The following is a 24,873-nucleotide window of genomic DNA, read 5'->3' on the forward strand; positions in this document are numbered from 1 at the left end:
CCTCTGGTTTAACCTAATTAAGGTGCTGCCTTCTTAATTTACTCCCGCAGCACAAGTACCATTGCGAAATTTGCTTTTTTTGGAAAGCATTGAGTTAATTTTGTGAATACAAAAAAAAACGATCGCAACCTCCAATACAGAGGCACTTCCTAGGCTATTAAAAAGCTACAATGTTCAGGGAACACACTGTTTCCATGAGTGGTTTACTCACGCAGTAAAATGTACGGCTTCTACACTTTGTAATATAAAGCACATATGCATCGACATGTTGATATCCTTGCTTATTTTCTCATCACAGAGATATATGTATACTAACATATATGTTCATACAAATCAACGTGACCAACTACTGTGGAGACACGCAACGAATCCTTTGTTCACTTTGTACACCACAAGAGCGCGGTCTATATACATTCGACTTCATGAAACCCTACCACAGGCTTTACGGCAATACTTCTGTGTAGTGCGATGAAGCGCTCGACAAACTGCACATATTATGGTCTGCTTAATATTAACTCTAGATGCAAACGTTTGGGCAGGCCGGCAACCAATGCTTTCGTTCATCCAGCGCACCACAAGAGCGTGGTATATGCATTCATCTGGTTTCATGACATCGTAGCTTTTCCACTAGCTTTACAGCAATGCTTGCGTATAGTGCTGCGAAGCTCGACAAAACTGCACACTATTACGGTGTGCTCGAAATTTACTCGAGATGCAAACGTTTGTGCAGGCAGGCAACGAATGATTTCATTCACGTAGCACATCACGAGAGCACGCTCTATGCAGTCATTTGATTTTATAAAACTCTATTTCTGCCACAGGTTTTACAGCAATTAATGCTCGTGCTAAAGAGGGCTGTGAAGTTCGACGGAGCTGTAACAACATCCCGCTGTCCACTCAATTTTTACTGAGTTTGTTTTAAAGGGCCCCTCACAGGCTACATAACAAATGTTGGTTATACGCTGAAAGTTGTTGCGTGCCCTCTAAGAAGTGTTCTACCGCAAGAATTATTCAAATTGGTTAATTAACAGCAGAGAGAGAATGATTGAAGTGCCACGGACCCATAATTTCAGGAGGCGAGCGTCGCCGCCTATATAAATACTCTCTCGACTTTCCCTGTCTCTCCTTAGCAAGCGAAATTCCTTCACTGCGTTCTCACATACCGGAGCCTAGGGATCGCGCGGCGGATATATCCTGCCTTCTTTTTTCACCGTCTTCTTCCACACCGTCACCGTCACACTTCCGGTGACGGTGTCGCACTTGAGCTGTTGCGCTTGTCTCGCTTCCCGTAGCGGACGATAATGCGCGCTCTGCACGAGAACAAGTGCTTAGCGATATAAGTCAGTGCCCCAGCACTGAGGCAGACGTGAGAGGACGGAAGAGCATGATCGCAGTGCTGGAAAACGGTAGAAAAGGGCATGTAGCTTCGTTCTCTGCGCGCAAATGTCGGAAAGAGTAGGCAACACGGAAGTTGATCTCTCTTGCTACAGTGCGAAGTAAAACAAAAGCACCCAGACATTCGGTTTGTGTCTTTTATTACTTCTCTATACTTTAATTGGTCCACTGAAGCAACAGATTCAACAAATAACTGAGGCTGCCTTGAATAATTATCTAAGTCACGTGTCACTGTGAGTGACATCACAGCACAGCCATCTACGTAGGCGCACTTGTGCGATCTACGTCAACTTTTTGGCTGGGAGCGCGGCCGCTGTCAGGCGAAGGCAATATGGTTTGAAATTTAAGCTCTTTCCGCGGCACGTTGGGATGTAATACTTAGCAGACACGATCATTAGCGTGCATTGTACGCACTGCGCTTGACAACTCAAACTGTGGAGACCTGATGAGTGGCCCTTTAAGGCGGAAGCCCTAGAGCTCTATGTTTCAAGGTTGTTTTGTGAGCTACAGAAAATCAGAGTGCTCGTGCTACTGCTCGCGCGTTTGTCGTCTTCTTCCACATTTCTGCCACTAATGCAAAAAAGGAAGGCACAGTTAATAAAGAGGTAATTGTGGCACTCAAACTCATGACCTTTGGTACTAATTAGGGCAAAGTTCATTGATGCACCGTTAATTAAGATAGTTTTAATTAACACGATAACTGCATTGTGGGTCACCGGTGGGTCACAGCCTGTGCTCCTCCTTTGCGGCAGCAAAGTTACGGGCATTCATCTGCTTGCTGCTGCGATAACTTTATGACACTTGAGCGCACAGGTCTGATTTTTGTTGCTTGAGGTTATAGATAGCCAGTAGAATACTTGTCTGATTTTAAATGCTATGACCCACCGGCAATCGACAATGCACTCAATGAAAACGTTTTTATGCTGTGTGCGGCGTGACCCACCAGTGACCCACGCGCAAGAATTATCCCTCTTGTGTTGCCATCTGAGGTTTGAAATTGCAACTAATATATCTTTTTATTGCATTGGACATCGAGTGACATGTTTATTTCGAAGAGTGGAGTGGCAGCACATTTCTCAATTGGGTTGCTTGCAAACTTTTTGTTGCAGTTTTTGAAATACGTGTCGTTGGACTAAGTATATCTGTATTTTTCTTGCTACTCCTAAACTTTTCAGCGTGTCTAATAGATCCTCATGCCTTTTACTGATGCAAAAGAAAGCACAACACAGAGGAAAAAAATAAACTTAGTTTCGACCAGAACAATGCACCAGCAACTTCACAATCACGGGCTGATGAGTCAAGTGCTTCAGTCTCAGATGTTCAGCAGTGGACAGACAGTGAAATCAGTGACAAAGATGGTGTTTACGAACGGTTACAGACTTCAGCCAGCACGTCGAAGAGAGAGTCGGACCTGACTAATGATTCTGAGGTGAATGATTCAGGCTACGAGGCTCTCATTTCCCTCAGCCCATCTCTAGAGAAATGGACACCGGCAACAACCACTTCGCCTAGTGCGACAACGCACTCTGGAGTGCCCACTATCATTCAGTTGCCATATAGCCATTATGCCCCGTCTCTAAGCTCACTGTTTATTACGGATGACATCTGGAAAATGATGGTCAATGAAACAAACAGGTTCACACAACAAGTGTTGGAGTCAGCTACTCCCAAATTTAAATCATGGTCCAAAATTGGACGGAAACCAATGTCCAAGAAATGAAAGCATTTATTCGAATACTCATTTGTATTGGTCTCATTTGTCTTCCTACTCCCAAATCTAAATCACAGCTGAAGAATTGGATGGAAACAAATATCCAACAAACGAAAGCATTTGTTGGAATACTAATTTGTATTGGTCTCGTCCATCTTCCTACTCCGAGTCACTACTGGGCAAAAAGTAACCTGTATGGTGTTGAATAACTCATTCGTAAAAATATTAGCCGTGACCGTCTTTTTCCTACTTTTGGGGTTCTGGCATTTTGGGGACAACTAACTGTGGTTGTAGAGTTGCAGAATCATGTCTTTAAGATCCAGCCTCTGGTAGCGAAATTGAACCAAGATTTTTTCTACTGTGCTTGAGCCGGAAAAGGAGGTTGTGATAGATGTAACAATGGTGCCATGGCGTGGCCGACTTTCATTCGTACAGAGTCAGGCTCTTCAAGGCATGTACAAAAGACGGTTACACGCTAAAGGTTGATGTACATGCCAGAAAGTGTGACTGACAAGTTGGCATCGGACACGCCCAATATGTATGTTTCAAACTCATGCAAAATTATAAGGGAGTCGGGTGCCCGCTGTGCGTAGACAACTTCTACATGAGCTTGCCGCTTACTCTTCGCCTTCTATAGGAAGACACTTTCATTTGTGGCACAGTTTACTCAGTAAAGAAATGGCTGCCAAAAGATGTCACTGAAGTAAAGGTTGCAAATGGCGGTGTTACCGGACTTCAGTCCAAAGGTGGAGTGAAGGTACTGAAGTGGATGGACAAGGACCGTGTCTGCTGTGACCGGGGCACAACAGACGAAAGGTGCCCGGAATGTCTACGTTCACCCATGACGTCACGTCCGCTATAACCCATGATGTCACATCCGTTCATTTCCATGGCGTCTGTCTTACGGGACCGGTTGCGCTGCGAAGCGGTCCGTATTTTGTGCCCACTTACAGCGTGAGTAATTCATCTTTCCACGCTATATGCGTGTAATAAAGGATTGGGGCTGTGAGCTGTTTGATGCGTTACCGTTAGGTACCTTGCACGCATATTTTGCCTCCTGGCCGCGTCAAATTGCAGCCGGCATGTGGAATGGCCCGTGGCATATCATATAGAGCTGCTCATGTGAGTAGTATTGCCTCCGTCAGGATTGTCAATGCGTGCACAGAACCATTCAGTAGCCTGGTTCAGGGAAGGATGCGCGAAAGAATGAGGACGTTAGAAGACACTGGCATGACGAGCTGTTCCGTCATATCGTGTTAAGCCGAGCTTTTTTCTAAGACCATCTTGCTCTTAGAAGAGCATTACTACTGCTTCTTTACAGCTTTGCTGCAGCTCATTTAATCATCACCTGTATTCTTTTAATAATACAAATGGCATTGCCGCGCGGAAGAGCGTCTTTTGAAGCCGTACATTGGTACTGTAACTCGATTAATTATACCCAAGAATGGGCACACTACAGAATGGTGAACGTAGCTGCCTGAGAAACACATAACAATTGGCAAGAGAGGAATTGAGTGGAGAAAAAGGAAAGACGAAAAAAGGAACAGCTATCGAAGAGGTGCACGAGGAAAGGCGACCGCTTAATTTTCACGGATAGGTCAGTCCGGGACATACGAGAGGCCCAAGACAAAAGCACGTGATGCCTCCGCCGACGGGCCCTATAAAGCCTTGGCACTTAGCATGGGCTCCACTGTCCTCAGCGACTTTCTCCTGCACACGACTAAGCCGCGCATGATGAGGCACCGAAGGGTGCAATTCCCGTGTCCTGGAGTCTTTCGTGTCACGGCGCACCAAACACCTGCTCACACATCAGCACTTGCGGCGTCAACTGTGTGAAAACGACAGCGTCGTGTACACACAGTGGAATGGACAATAAAGCGTCAGGCTATATTAATGGGATACTTTTTCTGGTTGTCGATTAGCATCGAGATGCGACGACTGCATTGCCATTGGCGCTGCTCTTCATAATTCCAGCTTTCGAAGACTTCCCCAGTCAACGCTCCTACTTGCAGTCGCTTTACGTTATTCGCCGATGAAAGAAGCTGCACATGCTTTGACTCAGTCTTTTTACACTTATGTGTATTTCGTACACATTGGAGATCGTCAGAGTCTTTGTTTTTGGCACTGGGTAATGGTGTGCTACTAGCCTTTTCATGATATTGCGCACAACTGGAAAGCACACGGCGGGGGGCCCAAGCTTCATCTTAGTTTAGGACGCTATTTAGTTTACGGATTTGTTCTTTGAACCATCTTTTTGTGGTCCTAACCAAGCTAGTGAGGCCCAATGGAGAAGCATTGGTGGTTGCTCTAGCTACTTTTCTGTACGTTGATTTGTGCAGAAACATGTACTTCGACGATCGCCGGCAGTACTACAAGATCAAGTGGGCGTCGCTTGGTTAGGGATCGAGAAACAGCTTTTATGTTTTGTTGACAACTTGGGTTGGAGTCTCCAACCTATGCAGTTTTTCCTCACATGCGACATGACCTTATATTTTTCGCCAGAAGTATGTTGCCTGTTACAGTCTTGTAATTTAAAACTGATAAAAATTCTTCAAACACATAGCGATGGCCCTACATGGGGGCAACTCCCCCCAGTTCCAACTCGCAGCAAATCTCCGATTCGTCTTTGCGTGCTTTGCTCTATTACGTATTCACACGGCTTTTCGGGGCAATCTTTAAGTGGTCAGCTATGTATTCCCCTCGGTTAGGATCCGCTGCATGATGTCGTATATATTTTATACTGACAACTAAATCAACGTTTAGAATACGTGTTCGTCACTGCAACGAAAGTGTCTGTCTGTCCGCATACCATTCCTACCTCTGCTGGTGCCATTGCACGTTTCAGGATATAGTGCATTATGCCCGGTGGCATATGTGTAGACATTTTCGTTTCGCTTTACAACTGGCAACCATAACAGAATCGCGGACATGGTAACCACCCGTTGTACAGAAAGATGTCTTTTTACCGTGAAATTCAGCGTCACCCGTAGCTGGAAAATATATTTTTTGTGTATCAATGCTTCTAAATAGCAAGATAACGATTCGCATGTCCAAGGAAGTGTTTTCGTTTCCTGCTTTACAATTTATTCAACACGCTTTCCACATCTCGATGTGTAGTGTCGCAAGTTGAACAAAGCTTAGTTACGCATCTCGTCTTTCATTCCGTGTCCCATTTTCTCCCTTGCACTAATGCGCTAGAATATTGTGCTACTGGCGTCAAATGAGACGCGAACAGTGGACAACGCATTCTAATTTTAAATGTAGGTATAGCGCAGGCCGTCGGCCAGTCACAACCTTTGACAGGTGCGCACACGCAGTTGCACCGCACTGCGCGATGACGCTCGCCCTATAGTGCAATTCTGTCGCTTGTTTTTTTTTTGACGTTTTCTTTCTCACTTGGAAATAAAAGCGGACACGCGCTCCGCCTTTCGCGTTTAATATGACGCCGGTAGTGCATCTGCAATTGAAGCACTGCGACTAAACGCAGACTCGTTCCACCTGGATGAGTGGTTTTTACGCGCAATAATGCAAGTCCCCTTGGTGAAATCAGCGAGGTCAAGTCGGAGGCTACCAAGCTATGAGAGGCAACCGAGTGCAGGTAGAAGAGAGCGCTTGGAGGTAGAGAGGAAGAGCGCGTTGCTGCGGGTTGACGTACAAGGAGGTGAACTGGCTTCGTATCCCCTGGCTGTTGCTCCGGGGATTGTGCGCTCTATGGATGTATCTGTTGGTCTGTCGATCGACAGGGCCATCACCAAGTGAGAAAGGAGGAGTTGCAACGGAAGTAGTGGCAGGCCGAGCGTGAGTCGACCAAGCCCAAAGTGGTCGGCAGGCGCCGGACACTAGCTAACTAATACAGGTAATGGTGGGGGTTGGGCATGCCAGTCACAGTCCCCAAGAACGAGCCAATCTGGTATGCCTGGCGAAGGGACGTAGCCCCTAGAAACTCCAAATAAACCAAATAAATTTAAGGTATATTAATCGTATTTCCTCAATATTGTCACGTTGTAGGGAGGGAGAAGCACGCAGTAGCAATAAGCGTGAGTCAGGGAACCAGTTCTTTATTGGGCGAACATGTGTCGACAAAAGAAGTCACACTCGTGCAATATGTAAGCGCCGAGCATATGTGTCGATTGTCGTAAAGCTGATTTGCGACTCAAGTGCGTCGGCTGTTTATGAAGGATAATTCGAAGATTCCAGCGTAATCGCATATGATTGGGTGCCTTCCAGAATGTACAACACAATCCGTGTCACGCATGTATCTAACTACCATAGGCACCACTACAACATAGGCGACAGATACAGTCTGTGAAGATGACCGAGAATGTTTTCAAACATATGAGCGCTTCATAGCTTTTCACTCAGTCAACGTCGGTGTGTTGGGGTTCAAGCCCAAACACGATCGCTGGGCTGCTGCTGCTCCTCATGTCTTCGTGGAAGATTGTAGCATTGCCTGTCCATCCTTGACTAGTACTTGATGGGCAGGCAAGCAGGTTGTCGCGCTTCTTCGGCACGCTGCAGTAAGGTGGCGACGTCTAGATTTTCTTCTGCGGTGGCGTGCGGTAGCATTGCATGTCGGCGTTATCAGCTGACCTCCCGCTGCCTCGATTCAGAGGCATTATCATGTAATCATAACTTGCACCGACTGCACTGTGAACGATTCCCTCATGACGGAGTAGTCGGCTCCTATGTGCACTGAAGCGGCGACTGTGTGAGCATCGAGCAACACGTCGAGGTTGCTAGTTATTATTGCTGCGTTTGCTATTTCGTGGCGTCGAATGAAGTCTGAAGCGCATAGCCTCCCAGTTAGGTCTCATCGTCGGTAGGCGGTGTGTTTTTCCTTCGGAGGTTCGTCGAAATTACAGCGTGTTGTTGCTACGTCGTGCAGTCTAGTGGATGTGTGTTCATGAAAATACTGGCCCCGTAATGGGCCATTCTGCTGAGGGCACTGCAGTGAAAGGACGATCGGGAAAATCGCCGCGCTATACCCCGAGTTGCAAAGTAGTTGGGAATTTAACGTGGTCCCTCGCCTCGCTATGGATGACGAGATTTAGCGCGCGAAGCATGGTTGTACCATGTCAAGGTATGGTTATCCACAATAGACGCGGCCTGTATTTCCGCAGTGACGGCAGAGCGGGCGGTGGTCACGTGCACACCATACGTGTGTCTTGCTCAGGGAGTTGAGTGAGCTGATGGGCGGCTGGCTTGGTGGCGGTAACTGGCGACGGAATTCAAGAGTTCCAGCACTCTGGTGCCGGCGCGGAGAGGGACGTCGCCAGCGGATGACAGCGACGTAGGTTGTCACTTCCAGCTTGAGCTGCGAAGACCCAGGGACTCAATGACTTCTGGATATGTCCTCAGAGGATGTCCGCAATTAAGGCTACTTGAGACAGCGTCGAACCGAGCATCCTACGCAGTCATTCGTGTACAACGGCTCCAATGGGTTTTGGGAGCTTGTCAGAGCCTAGTGCCCGTATTTTTCACTTCAGCGAAAGCACTAGATGGCCATGTTGCCGAGTGCGCATTTCCAGTGCCTTGTCGATGTGGCTTCTGTTAGAAATTTCGCGACGGTCTTGGCCCGTTTACGAATCAGTCCGCCGTTGATCTCTTGCCTCAAACCACGCACGAGGAAACACGCGTTCTTATCCGACAGGTCAGCGGCGGCATTCCTAACAGATGGTTCATATCTTCCGTGAAGATCGCGATGTGCTCATTCGGTAGCTGCACACAAGTTTATATCATGGTTTTAACCGGCTTCTTGCTCACGGCGCTCGTGAATGTTTGTAGGAAGCCCCTGCAATACAGCTCCTACGCTGTTATGCCGGAGGCTCGTTTTTTAAACCACGTCCTTGCAGTGTCTTTTAATGAGAAATAGTACTGACTCAGCTAGTCGCGCTTTCATTTGTTATACGAGACGATTTATGCTTCGGTTTGCAGTCAGCTTTCCGGATCTTAAACGATGATCTGTGGATAACGGTGGCTCCATTGGCTGTGGCAGCGTGATCGTTGCTGGCGACACAAGGATTGTCATTGGGACTGCTGATTGGGCCATGATGTTCCTGGCATTCACGGCCACATGAGCGTACACGTGCGCTAGTAGTATGTTGTGCCAAGCTCGCTAGCCGATGACAATGTGTAAGTTGTTTTCATGGCTTGCTGGGCGTATCCGGTCACAACAAGCACCTCTACAAGATGCCACGTTGTAGTGACGGTGAACAATGCACTAGCAAGAAACTTCAGTCACGCAACTAACTATTATCGGGGAACGGGAAGGCACAAAACGAGTTACACTCGGGCAGGAAGATAGTGACGAGCGTAGACCTCAATCGCCGAATCAGTGATTGACGTCGAACGTTTGTCGCATATTCATGCATCATTCGTTGAAGATTGTAGCCTAAGCGTTGGTGCTTGCAAGCCTTCAAGAATGCACATTTGTATTCGTATTGAGCATGCAGTTTGGTTACGAAAGGTTCGACCACAGCACCCAAAAAAAAAGATGTTTGATTGGTGAGAAAGATCTAGAAGGTTATGATACACGTAGGCGCGTAATGCGCTGAGCGGTAACCTAACATTTTTCAGCCGGAAAATAGCGTTCGCAGAAAAAATAAATAAAAGTAAGCATGCAAACATGTATGAAAACTTGCTTGTCATGTCAAACATTATTGTCATTTTGCACAGAAATGATTGTCACATCAGGCTAAAAAGGTTTTACAGCTGCTACTAGAGAGCCGTCCGAGTCAAAACAGATGAATTCCGAGGGGATAAAAAGCTGTCTATTAAACTTCAGAAGTCCTGCCACAATAAAGCAACTAAAATTTTTCCTAGGGGGAGACCATGTCATATAATGAATTTTATTTTATTTATTTATTTATTTAACAATACTGTCAACCCCCTTGCGAGGGTCCTTACAGAGAGGGTTATGAAAAAATACATATAAAAGAAAAGAACATGTGCAATAATCACAAACACAGAATACATCGAAATCAAGCGGCGCATTCGCACAGATAGTCATCCAGAGATTTTTTGAATTGGGACAAATCAGTATGTTCCACTACACACATCGGTAACTTGTTCCACATTTCAACCACGTCGGGGAAGAAGGAGTGCCTGAATGTATTAGTGTGAGTGGTATAAGCTTGGATAGACCGGTTATGGTTGGTTCTGGAGCTCCGTTTGCCAGGTGCGAGTATGTATGTTTCTTTCCTAATATTTATTTGGCCTTGAAGTATTTGGAATAATAATTTCAATCGATGTTTTTGTCTACGCGTTTCTAGCAGGTCCAGTTTAGAAAAATGGAGCATTTCTGTGACTGAATCAGTCCTTCGATATCGGGAGCATATAAAGCGCACCGCGTACCTCTGAATTTTCTCTACTTGTTTCTTCAAATAACCTTGATGAGGGCTCCATACCTCTGACGCGTACTCAAAAAGTGGCCTTACAAAAGTTTTGTATGCGGCGAGTCGTACATCGCATGTAGCGCCCTCCAATTTTTTTCGCAAGAAATATAACCTCCCGTATGCTTTTGAACAAAGATTATTTATATGTATACTCCATGATAAGCTTTCTGTTATCGTTATTCCCAGGTATTTAAACTTACTTGTATTCATCAGACACTTGTCACCAATAGTGTATGGAAACAAAAGACGGCCCCTTTTTTGTGTGGTAATATGTGTATATGTTGATTTAGAATAATTTATTTCCATACTCCATTTGTTGCACCATCCGCTTAACGCCTTTAGGCAGTTATTAAGCTTAAGTTGGTCAGCCGTGCTTCGTACTGTAGAATAAAATAAACAGTCATCCGCGAACAGTTTAAGATGTACATCTGGTTCTATCACAGTAGTAATGTCATTAATATACACCAATAATAAAAGCGGTCCCAGCACAGATCCCTGCGGGACTCCCGAGAGTACTGCCAGTGAGCCGGAGACATGACCATCCATTCTGACCACCTGGTTGCGATTCGTTAAGTAAGCTTTAATCCACTTTATTATAGTGGCTTTAAGGCCGGTTAATTCCAGTTTGTAAATCAGCTTCTTGTGTGGCACCTTATCAAAAGCCTTGGCAAAATCTACGGCTATTACGTCAATCTGCTCTCTGGCATCAATCGCCATTGCGAAATCATGAATTGTCTCTACGAGTTGTGTGGTAGTGGAAAGGCCTGTTCTGAAGCCATGCTGGTATGGGTAAAGTAAACAATTATTTTCTAAATGGCGAATGATATGCTTAGCTATTATGTGTTCAAGAAGTTTACAAGAAATGGATGTAAGAGATATAGGCCGGTAATTATTCACTATTGTTCGATTGCCACCTTTAAACACCGGAATAACTATTGCACTGCGCCAATCTTGGGGTTGTTACGACATCCAACCGGTGCCGCCAGTGTTACGACACCCAACCGGTGCCACCAGTGTTACGAACTTGCACCGCTGCACCACGATTACGGCTTTGTGGTCCCGTAGCGCTCGTCACCCGTTTCGTGACAGAGCGTTGGTAGCGAAGACTCCGAGCCTGGCGTCGATGAGAATAACAAAAGGGACTTTATACATTATATACAGGTTATCATACAGGACATGAACGGGTCGGCACTGGGGCCGAGTGCTCACAACAAACGCGACTGTTCTCGCAAGACGACGTCCGGCGAAAACGCGTGACACATCTCACCCCAGTCGGGAGCGACACTGTCTCCCGGTGGGTCGGCGGATCCTGTTTTTCAGGCGGCGTGTCGCTGCTTTTATAATCCGCGAGGAACCATTGTCACTCAAACGGCCCAATACAAAGTCAGCACACGACGGTCGTCCGAGGGGTCCAACCAGCGACCGCGCTGGCCACCCGGTTCAAAGTTCGCGCGCGCGGTGACCTCCAGGCAAAGGGAGGCGCGGCGCCGGGCTGTCTGGCACACGCTGACACGTCCAAACTTGCGGCTCGCCGAGGCTTCTCCGCTTCTCCCGCAGGACACCGCTGCCTGACGGCTCAGCATCTTGCCTTTTCAAGGGAGAATTTGGGCGCTCGCAGGATAAATTCTGCATCTTGCAGTTTCGGAATCCGGGCTTGTGGTAATGGCACAACAGGGTACAGAATGAGTTTGCAATGATTTTTGAAATATTAGGGTCAAGTAACGCGACGCCCATTCAGCATATCTTTGAAGAAACTGGGTCGCTATGTCATCGGGTCCACACGCTTTTTTTGCATCTAAATTCAAGAGCCGCTGAAATACGCCCTCCTGTGTAATTATGATGTCCTCCACTTGGCTTGGCTCTGTGCTTTCAGAACTAACATCGACGTCATCATCGTTCGTGGTGAACACGGACTGAAAGAAGTGATTAAAGTGCTCTACAATATCTTTTTTGTTTATCAGAACTTGATCTTTCCTGATTTCCTGTACCTCTTCCTTTCTATCACTGAAATATCGCCAAAACTTTTGCGGTGATGTTCTGAGGAAGCGGCTAAGCGTGTCACTGAAGAATTTTTTTTTAGAATCGTGCAGGGCTTGCTTCATCTCAGCTCGAAGTCGCGAAACCTGAGTAGATTTATTTTTGCTTTTACGTAGCCTTTTTATTTTTCTTTTCATATGGATTATGTTCCTGGTCATCCAGGGGCTTCGGTGCTTTGTCTTCTTTACGCGTTTAGGGATATAGGTGTCCTCGCAGTGTTGTACAATTACCTTAAAGTTCTGCCACAACTCTTCTACTGTTTTAGTATGGAAATCAATTTCAAAGTCAGTAAATGCAGAATCCAGGTAGTCAAGAATGGAAACATCATCCGCGCGTCCATAATCGTTAATGCGTACAGGGATGTAAGGCCTGAAACAAACACTTGCTCCCACTGTGATTGTAACAATAATCATCTTGTGGTCAGAGATACCATTCGCAACGTTAACAGTATAAGCACCTATTTTATCTGACACAAACACCAGATCCAACAATGACCGCGATGTGGCCGTTACTCGTGTGTCTTCTTGAACAATTTGGTTTAGATTATATATGAACATGAGTTCCAATAGCTTCTCTATTCTAGATGAATCGCAGCCAATAGTGCAGGGGTTTTGCCAATCTATGTTATGAAGATTAAAATCGCCGGTCATTATTAATCTCGCGTCTGCTTTGACATTTGCACGTAGGAAAGTGTTTAGGTCTTCCAGCAACCCAGGCGAGGCAGAAGGTGCGCGATACACTGCGCCAACAATGTAGGTAATACCATGAAATGTAATCTTGCACCAAACCGTTTCAGGAACATCGCAATCAATTAATACAGCAGATACAGAGTTTTTTACTACGATACAAACGCCCCCACCACGCGTGTCCCTGTCTTTCCTAAACATTCGATAGCCGGGAGGAACAATACAGTCATCAGATATATTTTTATGTAACCACGTTTCTGTTATTACCACAACATGTGGGCTTTGTGAAAGGAGCAGATATTCTAATTGTGTAGTCTTATTGACAATACTTCGCGCGTTCAAACTTAAAATGCGTAGCTATATCTGTGATGACGAGCCCGAGGTGTTGCCTATGGTATCAGGATCATCAGTGCCACTTGGCCGATCTGACCTGTGCTGTTGTCTGTTATCAGCCCTATGCCCTAAGCTTTTAGACAGCAGGCAGCGTTCATTGCGGTTGTGATCCCAAAAATATGTATCGTTGTTTATGCGAAGTTTATCATGAACGAGCAGGACCTTTGCCTTCTTGGCCCTGTCTGCGGCTGCGCTTTCCCATAGTTTTCTGCGTATATCTAATGTTTCTTTGGCATAGTCAGAGCTAATACGCCAAGCAGTACCTTTTAATTTAGCACCTTTTTTCAGCAAGCTTTCCTTTTCTCTGATATCGTAAAACCTAAGAATAACTGGTCTACATTTTGTTGGTTGGGGTTTACCAAGGCGATGAATTCGCTCAACTGTGTGAACCTGTACACCCATAGTTTTTTGAAATATATTCTCCAAAACAAGTTCTTTTAGTTTTGACTCTGTTTCTGCACCATAGTCAGTCCCCGTTTCAGTGACGCCAAAGACTAACAAATTATTACGCCGGCTCCTGTTCTCGTAATCGACTAACTTTGCAGCCTGTTCATGAACTACACTTTCTAAACGCCCAATCCTGCTGTTCATTGTATCAACTGCATCAAAAAGGCTCTGTATCCTGTCTGTCTTTGCGCTCAATGTGACAATTTCACTTTTAATGTCATCCATCTTACGAGCGAACGCAGTCTGATTGCGAATAATTTCTTCTAGCATTTCGTTTACCTTGGGTCCGGGATTCTCCTCAACATCTCCCGCCATAAGCAACAAAAGAAGCATTGACCAGCAGTCATACAAAATATCACAACACTTGCGAGGGCACGGCAAGACTATCAAAAAGCGGTTGTCGCTACGGTAAACAACTACATTGTCCATAGCACTTGCCTGCAAGAGCAGTAGTGGTGGCTTAAGCATCTTGTTCGTCAGCCAGGTGCCGTGCCCTCTGAAGCGAATGTCGCATCGAGGCTCCTTAAGTACGATGTCGAGTGATGACGTCACACTTGCGGAACGTTGATCAAAGATAGTGCAGTCCGCGGTGTCATTGCCACGAGGTACTCGGTAGAAAGCCAGTAGTCCGTTGTTCGTTGTTGTGGCGGTGAAAATCCACGGCAATACCTGCAAGAGCAGTAGTGGTGGCTTAAGCATCTTGTTCGTCAGCCAGGTGCCGTGCCCTCTGAAGCGAATGTCGCATCGAGGCTCCTTAAGTACGATGTCGAGTGATGACGTCACACTTGCGGAACGTTGATCAAAGATAGTGCAGTCCGCGGTGTCATTGCCACGAGGTACTCGGTAGAAAGCCAGTAGTCCGTTGTTCGTTGTTGTGGCGGTGAAAATCCACGGCAATACCTGCAAGAGCAGTAGTGGTGGCTTAAGCATCTTGTTGGTCAGCCAGGTGCCGTGCCCTCTGAAGCGAATGTCGCATCGAGGCTCCTTAAGTACGATGTCGAGTGATGACGTCACACTTGCGGAACGTTGATCAAAGATAGTGCAGTCCGCGGTGTCATTGCCACGAGGTACTCGGTAGAAAGCCAGTAGTCCGTTGTTCGCTGTTGTGGCGGTGAAAATCCACGGCAATACCTGCAAGAGCAGTAGTGGTGGCTTAAGCATCTTGCTTCCAAATTTCCAAATGATTTGAATCTAGTACTGTCTCACTATTGTCATCGGATGATTTTATGGTATAGAAAAAATATTTTCGGTATGAATACAGGCACCAAAGAACGGTCAATGCATTGAACAAACTTTCTCAAGCAGACACTTTTCTAACTCGTACGATGTAGTTAGGCATTGTCGTAAAAGCATCAGCAAGTACTTTCTCTTGAAGGCAACTTTTGCTCTGGACCTTGATTAATGGCAGAAATTACTTTTTAGTTGACAAGAGTACAGTATCTCCTTTCTCGAATGCTTCCTAAAGAGTGATATTCTATTCTGTTTACGCTGCAATATTAATACGAATATGGTTCATCAAATCTTCCCTGGTATACTGTCAAAAGAGCTGCACAAGAAGTTTCTCTAACCAAATGGGGGTCAAGGCTCTCTGGGGACATTTCCCTCAACCCTCGAGTTAGGCAAAACACAATCTTGCAGCCCATTAAGGTTTGTCTTGAAATCAGCTTGATTAAGCGACGTTCACCATCAACATAGTTCACGGAACAGTGAGCGCTGGCCAGGACCTACAGTGTTTTTCGATATTGAAGCACCCCAAATACTTCTGGTGATGAAGTCTTGTCGAGCAATTTCGAAAAGCAAACGGAATCGTTCACATCCTGCATTCCTTTTGGCACACATGCCGATCGCGTGTTTCTTTGTCTGCAAAACGACATCCGCACTGCGTACACTCATACGGTGTTTTGTCCACGTACTTTGTTCGGCGGTGACGAAGAAGAGTCGAATTGCTCATAAAGAATCGATCACAGATTTCGCAAACAAAAGCGCTGTTTCAGCAATGAGAGTCTGCATGTCTCTTGAGGTTATATTTCCTTGAAAATGATTTGCCGCATTTTTGGCATGCATGAGGTTTCTCCTCTGCGTGAGCGTGCTCATGCCCATGCAGACTCTCCGCCCGCGCGTATGATTTACCGCACGTTTTGCAAATGTAGGGTTTCTCACCTGTGTGCTGGCGCTTATGGGTATCTAGGTGACTAGACGTCCGGAACCATTTATTACATATTTGGCATTTGTATGGTCTCTCGTCTGTATGGGTGCGCTTATGTTTATCTAGATGACTAGACTGCCGAAACGATTTAGCACATATTTGACATTTGTGGGGTCTCTCGTCTGTATGAGTGCGCTTATGGATTTTTAGATGATGAGAATGCCGGAACGATTTATCACACATTTTGCATTTGTAGAGTTTCTCGTCTGTATCCGTGCAGTGATGTTGAGCTAGGTGGTGGGCACGGTGGAACTGTTTGCCACAGGTTTCGCATTTCTGTTTTTTGCCAGTGAGGTCACGGCAATGTTCGACAAACTTAGACATCTTCACAGACGATTGACCACAGGCTTTGCAAATTTGGGCTATGTCATCCGTGGGTTCCCTGGCGTGCCCGTGTAAGGCGTCCAGTCTGCTCGAAACATTGCCACATACACCGCACAACTCTCGCTGTTCCGTTCCTCCGGTACCAGGAGCATTCCTGCAAGGACATGGACAAACGTTCAAAAACACTCACTTTTGTTACAGGAGGGGAGGACAAAATCACATCTTGCCAATTGAGAGGTTGACAAACAAAATCTTGCGTTAATTATTAGGCGTCGTTCTGAACCTTAGCGCAAACTTGAAGCATTTAATATTGGCGCTAGGTTGTGGCTCTAGTTTGCGTAAAATGAACACATCTGCTATTGATGGTCTGTGTGGCTAAACATGAAAATAAGAAGACCCGTACCTGTCTCACATAGGTTATATATAATGTAATATGTAAAGCGTGGTTTCGGTATTTCTTCCTACTGGAACGGAGAAGAAATGTCTGGTAAGGGTGGTTCAATAAGGAATTAGCAGATCTAAACACGATGATATTTTTCTCACTGCACTGGAGCCCCATTCTTGTCGGTATAAGCCATTTCAATTAGCCATTCAAGGCTGCACCTTAAGAAATGGAAATGGCGCAAAAGCGAACTATTCGCTTTAATTCTGACAAGTGTATGTGGAATTAACTGACTTCTTTCACATCGAATGCAATGAACAACTTCCGGGTTCAAGATTGCCTGCAATGTTTGTATGAAGTCATTTAATATTTGACTCGCATTCGAATTTCACACCGTTCCTACCGAAGGTATCGTGAGAACGACACACACGCAATCATTTCCCCAATACGTAGCAAGCACAGATACATCAAATGCTTCAGTGCTTTTATGTACAATTGATCAAATATGCTACCAAAGAAGTTAGTATTTTCTTTTGTTTTTCTGGGTAAGATAATGAACACTGCAAGCGTTGTGTTAAGGCATTGCTGGTAAGACATCTTTTCTACCGGTTAGTGAAGAAAACTACAATGGGCAGAAGAGCAGAGACAGCGCGTATGATGCATGTCTTTTGTGCAGCCTGTTACTCATTTAAATCTACGCTAAACACTAGATGAACATTGGTCGCTATCCTTGCGTTAGTGGCTTTTTACTTGTATACCTTTATTTATTCTTGTAGCGGTTGTTTACATAACTCATGCAATGGTATGGTTTGGTTCGAGTCGTGTGGTGTTACCTTGTACGTCGTTTGGAATCATGCCAGCTTGGCCGGCTTCAAGACCGAATTATTTAATGAAAAAACTATCAAACAATCAAATTTCGTTTGATAGAGCCAGTTAAATCCCGGCAAATTATTCATCCTGACATTTATTCCGGCTTGCAAGAGGGAAACTTATGAAATCACTAAATATCCATTTAAACACTGATGGCAATGTGCTTTACTGTAACATAGATAACCCGAATATTTCTTTATTTCTGTTGCTTTAGTGGCACATACTTGTTTTTATTCATTAAAATAACGAACATTTCTAGCTATTACTTCTACCTTCTATATGTGATACATTATTATATGACCAATAGGAACTGTAGGGCGAGTTTATGAGGTAAGATATTTGTAAATCTGCCCTTGAGAGGCAGCACGCCATCCCGTCGTTTTTCTCTGCGTGCGCCGCTGGCGCTGTCTCAGAATTAGGTTTGTGTAGTCACATTTATTCTGCTACTTTTGTAGAGGCGCCTAAGCCAAATATAAGCCACGATTCAACCCACGTGATGTTACTTTGAAAGTATTTCTTAACTCTACAGGAAAATACGGGGAAGGCTAGAGTAGACAAGTCCACTTATCGAAACGTAGGCTCCTGCTTTCACCTTGTTCTCGTCTTGCTCATTAACTCTACTGGTTCATGTGGTATATGTCGCAATATGTACTTAAGTAAACGGAGGTAAATTAACAACATAAAATAAAATAAATAAATATTTATTTTATAAAGAATGGCAAAATTTTACCTGAAGAAATATATAAATCAACGTTCAGGCAGAATTCTTCTCACGATCAACGTCGACCTTAATGCGACCTAAAGCACTGCTTACTTGCCTGGGGTTGAGCAGCACTGTAAAGGATGTTGCCAAACGGCATGGACGCTGAGAGGTAATTTCCCTTCCTAGAATTGTGGGAGGTCGCCGTTTTCGGGCTTAGCCGAGAGTAAAGCCAGCCGGGCGCTTTGGTTATGAGTCGGGCGACGCTCTTTGACGGCAGATAGCCCGCGCCGACGCGTCGGGACATTTTAACCTGTCACGCGTACGGGCGAAGCGTCGTAAGGGCGTCCATGGTCATGCCGGGGGGGGTACAAAGCGGCAGCTTAAAACCCGAGGGATCGGTGACCCGACGCGCAGTCTCTTGAAAGGTAGGCTGGCGCCACCGAGACAAATCCATCGGTGCACTTAGCTTTACGGGCGCGCCGGACGAGACGAACCATGCATAAGATGGCCTTGTGAATCGGTGGGCGCACGTCGGCAGGGGTGTCCTTTGCGGCACGCAGTGCGCGATGGGATTAGTTAAGGCGCGAGGACGGGCGACGCAGATGGCCGTTCCCCGTAAGTGTTTTTCAAAGTGTCGGGAGACTTTTCCATATATGTCGCGGAGGTGAAATGGTTGGGATGCTATTTGTTTATTTGTTGTTTGGTGGTTACTTTCTCTCCCTCTATCTCTCCGAATGTTCCGAGGAACGCAGGGAGAGGGTGAGAGAGAGAGTGCCCAATGAGTGACAGCCCAGTTGACCCAATCAGGTCACTGGGGTGTCGTGATTTGCCGTGCGGGGATTCGGGAGGAGCAACTGAAGGTTTAAAACCTGGCTCCCGACCTCTCACGGGGGTTCCGGGCGCAAGAAAGGTGCTCTGCAGTTTCGGCTCTGCCGAGTTAACGCGCCGGTCCCAGTGTAACCCAAGGGTCTTGACGTACGAACGGTGCTATGCACTATCGGCTACGTCGAGTTGATACGTCAGACCCACTGTAAATAGCTGTCAATGTAAATTTCGTGTACATAAAGTCTATTCTCCAAGTGCAACGTCTATGGCGTCCCATCTCTGATGGAAGAGGAGAAACGACGACAGCTGAAGAAAAGTTTCTCTACCAAGTAAGCTGGTTACGCCAGCTTGGAGGCACTCTGTGCTCACGTAAGAAGTAGAAGGTAAAGAAAATTCACTAGCACATACAAAGGTAAACTCAATTTACCGTACAAAAACGTTCCCCGACGATTCTGTTACTTCCTAATGCCTAATTGGAGGCCAGCTCTATACGTGTTTTCATTTCGCGATATATTGGCTGGCGCGGACAGTGTCTCTTGCGGCTCGTTGCAAACGGAGCCAAGTGGGGCGCGACTGCCTCGCTAAATGGGGGATCGCGAGAGGCAGCGCGTGGGTGACGCGGGGGACGCGATTCACAGCAGCCGCCGCAGTCTTCACTTCAGTGTCGCAATCCCATTGTCGTCATGCAGTCGCACCACCCTCGTTGATGTATTGACGTCATTTTTTGTTCGTTATTTAGGCCGCAGTTATGCTGTCGCCATCGTGTCGGGATTATGCCGTCGTCGTCATGCCATCGCTCTTATTGCGTTGTCGTCACACAGACGCTATCGTGCATTCGTAGTCATACGGTATAGTCATCGTGCCACCTTGGCCGTGCGGTCGTCGTCATTGTCGCTTTTTCGTTCGGCTGTCTCACCGTCGTTGTCGTGTGGTCCTTGTTATACCGTGATGATGACTTTAGAATGCACCTCTCATTGTTGTCAGGTCGTGACCGTTGTACGACTTTACCATTACATCAATATCATTCCTTAAAATTAAAATTAAGTTATGAGGGTGTACCTGCCAAAACCACGATCTGATTATGAGGTACGCCGTAATGGGGGACTCCTGAAATTTTTACCACCTGGGGTTCTTTACCGTGCACTTGAATCTGACTACAAGGGCGTTTTTGCATTTCGCCCCCATCAATATGGGGCCGCCGTGGCCGGGATTCGATCCGGTGACCTCGTAATATCATTCCTTCTTATTCCATCGTCATTGCATTAGCATCATACAGTCATCATGCCTCCAGGCTCGTAGGTTACTTTGGTAAGCGAAAGCGAAATCGAAAGTCAACGCTGCATTCTGAAATGAACGTCACTAATCAATATGGCCTGTCACTGCTTTGCTCGATTGCTTTGACACCCGCCGTTGTTGCTCAGTGGCTATGGTGTTTGGCTGCTGACCGCAAGGACGCGGGATCGAATCCCGGCAACGGCGGCCGCATTTAGATGGGGGCGAAATTCGAAAACACCCGCGTCCTTAGATTTAGGTGCAGGTTGAAGAACCCCTGGTGATCGAAATTTCAGGAGTCCTCCACTACGGCGTGCCTCATAATCAGAAAGAGGTTTCGGCACGAAGAACCGCATAATTTAATTTAATTTTGTTTTTAGACGGACGCCTTTCTATTTACTATCTTTGGAAACGAATATAGCGGAGTACGTACGCATTTGACAAACTTGCAAGAGCGCTGAGCACGACAAGCATATTAGCACCACATCCATTATGCCATGTGTTTTGAATAACGGTTGATTTTGTGCGGGTTTCACATTTCAGAGCTTTCCTCCATAGCGAAAGCGCCACATTGGAGTCATAGTTGTACCACGGGCAGCATTACGCACCGTCTGTGATTTGCTTTGTGCAAACGAAATTTTTCCAAACGTGCGCTCACCTAGCGATGTTTTCCGGAACGGCCGATGCCTCCTCCATGCCAGCGCGGCTTGTACTGGTCTGTGCGGGATTGACGCTGCTGCTGGACGCCATAAACGGGGAACTGGCGCGTCCGCTTTCAGTGACATGTGTATGGCCTGAGAGAATAACAGAGGTGTTAGCTCGTCACTGAGCAAGGGTCATTCAACGAGCGTGAACATGTCGTGTTGAAATAAAAACACGGAGATTTAGTTGACGTTTAGTGATAGGGCAACCTGATTTCAGTGCTTCCGTATGTGGTGCTCTTTCTGGAAATATGCCTTCAATGCATATGGAGAAAGAGACTTGCGTGACGGAATTTATGCACTGTTGAATTTTTCCCAAGATATGTGCTGTATTTAGTACAGCGGAATACAACACGACAGTGTTCCATGCCGAAGATGAGAGTAGGCATTTTTAATGCAATAGCATTACGGGCCTTGTGTAGCAGATAATTCGGTACCTGCGTCCGGCGCCGGCGTTGACCGTCTTGTGAGCAAAAAATTGTTCCGAATCAGACAGACCGAATCACGCAGGCCTTCCGTGTAGCACGAATGCGTTACTGAACTAAATGAATTTAAGTAAAATGCGTCAAAAACATAGTAAAATACAACTTACACGCTACCAACAGATATGATAGCACCAGATTGTAATTTGAATGCACGAGAATACATTCTTTTACGCCGAAACTCAAGCACAAAGCAATTTTCCTGCGTTTCTACCACTCTTGTACCACGGGCAGTGGCGTACCCACCACCGAGAATCCACGGCCCACGTAATAAGCGGGGTTTCTTCCAGAAAGCTCGCTTTCGTGCATAGCTTTTGCAGCCAGCGTTTTTCAGTAAACGTTACGGTTGCATAAACTGCAGTTACAGAGAAGCGCGAGAAGCAGCCAGGGGTATTTGAATGGTATCGCGTTCCACTCTTAAAGGCCAAGCTAAAGCGTCCTTGAAATTTTGTTATTTCTGCAATCGGAGTCAAATCTCGGCTCTATGTAGAGCCGCGATTGTAGCAATAAGCATATTTCACGCTTTACTAAGGTGGCGACGGAAAATATGCAAAATTTCGTAAGCTAGCTTTTGCGCAAACCTAACTTTACTTAACAGTAAGGGCCGCGTTCTATTTATAGTAAAGCTCCTTAGTAGCGCAGAAAACTAAAGTTTAGCTCTCGCGAGTCTGTCTGAATATATGAAAAATTCTGTTGCACGCACTTCCATGAAATATGGAATTTAAAAAATGCTGCAGAAATTCTGACTACTGTTTCGTATGGGTAGCCGTTATTTGGCTTTGCTGTTAGTTCGCTTTTGTTTACTTGCTTCTCGTACGTTATGCATGTCTACCTACCGATCTTTTTTCTGAGGCCTAAAAATGCTTGCTCATTAGTAGACAATTCTCAGAATTTGGGTAGCATTTTGTGTTCTTTATCATGTGTGTCCTGCAAAGACAACATCATGCTGCATATTGAAACTGTCGGATTGTAACTTGTTCATCAAGACACGTTTCGGAAATAGCAAATACTTGGTTGGTTACTTGGAGGGATACATGTGTGTAGAGGGAGTACAACGAGATTCGATGTTGGAGGAAACCGCAGCTATGCACTGGTTAGCCTCGCTGTACATGGTCTGAAGTCTCACATTGTTTAGGCGTAGCATTTCAGAACGAGAATTCCGTCACTGCGCTTATCTTTGTGGGATGAAATGTGAAGACATCCTTGGCATTTGTGAGATACAGGCCTTCGAAGCTGGTTATTCTTGAAGGTGCGACGTAGAGAAATTTCAGAGGAGGAAAATTTTTAGGCTGCCAATCATACAATTACACTATTATCGCATTTCCCAACCAGCCATTCTGTGATTGTTCAAACTCCGTACTCGAAGTAGGCTTCTTTGCATGCGAATCTCTAATGCGCAAAAGTAAGCTTTCATGGGGTCGGCAATAATGGGTTTCCTTTCTTTTTGTCGTTTTCCATTGCTTCTTTATCCATTCCATTGCGACCAATCATGTACATTTACCCAGTTTTAACAGTAGGATGTGCTAGCTTCACCAATTATGCATTTATTTTGCAGACAAAAGGTTTTGCAGACAAAACACTTTTCGTGTTAATTACCGATTTTGCTGGGGAACTCAACAGGGAATGCTTGCGCATTAAAATTGAAGAGTGAGCTTAAGCGAATGAGGCAGAGTTTATTGCATCGCCTGTGCTGGTTATAGACCAGACGTGCACGGTTTAATGCGCCTCTTTTTATTGGTTGAACTAGAAGAGAAGGATTGGTCACTTCAGCACGCTTTCAGCACTTTACGAGAGAAAAATTCACGCAAACAAAAGTTCCTGCTACTGTGCACTTCAATAAATGGAGAGACCATTTGGAGGCGATTCGTCGATTGCTTGAACCTGAAGTCGATTTCTTACAGGTGCCCGTAAATTTTGATTGCTTCAACAGCTACGCAGCTCCTACTATGAAAGGGCATTTTGCTCCTCGTTTAGTCTTTCCCTTCCCCTTTTTTCATTACACTGAGTGTAGGGTAGCAAACCGGAAGCTCGCCTGGTTGACCTGCGTGCCTTTCCTATCCTTGCTTTCTCTGCCTTTCTCTCTCTCTAAGAATTTAGGACCCAGGACTCTTGTACCTTTTGCTTCGGGCCATGACTTTGGCCTCTTGAACGACGGCAGACCGACAATCTTGAGAGGGTCGTCGTACAGAAGCTGGCTGTATGTCACTTTGGTCCCGCGACGCCTTATTTCCAGCAGAACTTGTTGCTGGGCGAGTTGGTTGAGATCTAACGAGTGCATTGCTGCACCAAAAGGATCATAAAGACTTTGGAGGGAGAGCAAGAAACTACTCTCGACCCCTTATCAGGACTCTCAGCGCTCGACCTGTCGCTTCTTACTCTCCCTCCTAAGTCTATTTTCCTTTTGGCGCAGCAATGTATTCGTTAGATCTTATTTCGAGCGTAGGCGTCGTCCAGTACGTCGACTCGCTGAGAAGAGATATAGACGCACCAAGTCGATTCTATGCCTGAGGGAGGCCAGGCGGACGCAGAAGAAAATGCATTGCCACATGGACCAAATATAAAACGAACAATGGAACCCATTCTGTAACTAGTTGCACCCCCACAAAGCACTGTCTCGCGTAAGGCCTAATCACCAGGGCGTGCGCGTTTCTGTTCGGAAACGCAACCACTTTAAGGCACAGGTTCTCCAACAAGGCTGTCGAGAAGTCAATGTTGGAGAAAAATGTTTTGAGATAATTGCAGGTGACAGAGTGTTACGAAAGGATCTTTAATTGTACGAAGTTCCCTTCACGCAAGCTTCGGCAACGGACGAACTTTTCTACATGGAAGAATAGGAGGCTGCTCTAGCCATTTGCCGGCGTTCCTCTTCGCCCCTGACTAGATAATATAGCGCACGCTGCTGTACGCCTTCTTGAACATGAAGAGCGAGAGGTCCTGCTGTGTCATCCCAACGTTTCTTGGAGTGACAGAAAGAGTTCCCTTGAACTCAAATCATATCTGCCTCTTGCTCTCACCAGCTTTGTTGGCAAGTTAATTGAGAGGATG

The 24,873-nt window shown here is 45.8% G+C and overlaps 1 protein-coding gene across 15 annotated transcripts in view; it reads right to left on the bottom strand.

The window, feature by feature from the left end:
- Positions 1-15,240: 15,240 nt before the first annotated feature.
- Positions 15,241-24,873, bottom strand: part of LOC135918863 (zinc finger protein 723-like) — a 52,870-nt gene continuing 43,237 nt past the window's right edge. For 12 of the 15 annotated variants that reach the window (XM_070525338.1, XM_070525337.1, XM_065452537.2 and 9 more), the window contains 2 exons: positions 21,304-21,439; positions 15,241-16,747 (listed from right to left, as the gene is read on the bottom strand). In XM_070525338.1, coding sequence (XP_070381439.1) covers positions 16,054-16,747; positions 21,304-21,439 — 830 coding nt within the window. In that variant the 3' untranslated portion in view covers positions 15,241-16,053. The remainder of the gene's footprint in view (positions 16,748-21,303; positions 21,440-24,873) is intronic. The other 3 variants (XM_070525347.1, XM_070525346.1, XM_065452552.2) reach the window with 2 other exon arrangements.

Source organism: Dermacentor albipictus, chromosome 9 (assembly GCF_038994185.2).
Source record: "Dermacentor albipictus isolate Rhodes 1998 colony chromosome 9, USDA_Dalb.pri_finalv2, whole genome shotgun sequence".
NCBI lineage: Eukaryota > Metazoa > Arthropoda > Arachnida > Ixodida > Ixodidae > Dermacentor > Dermacentor albipictus.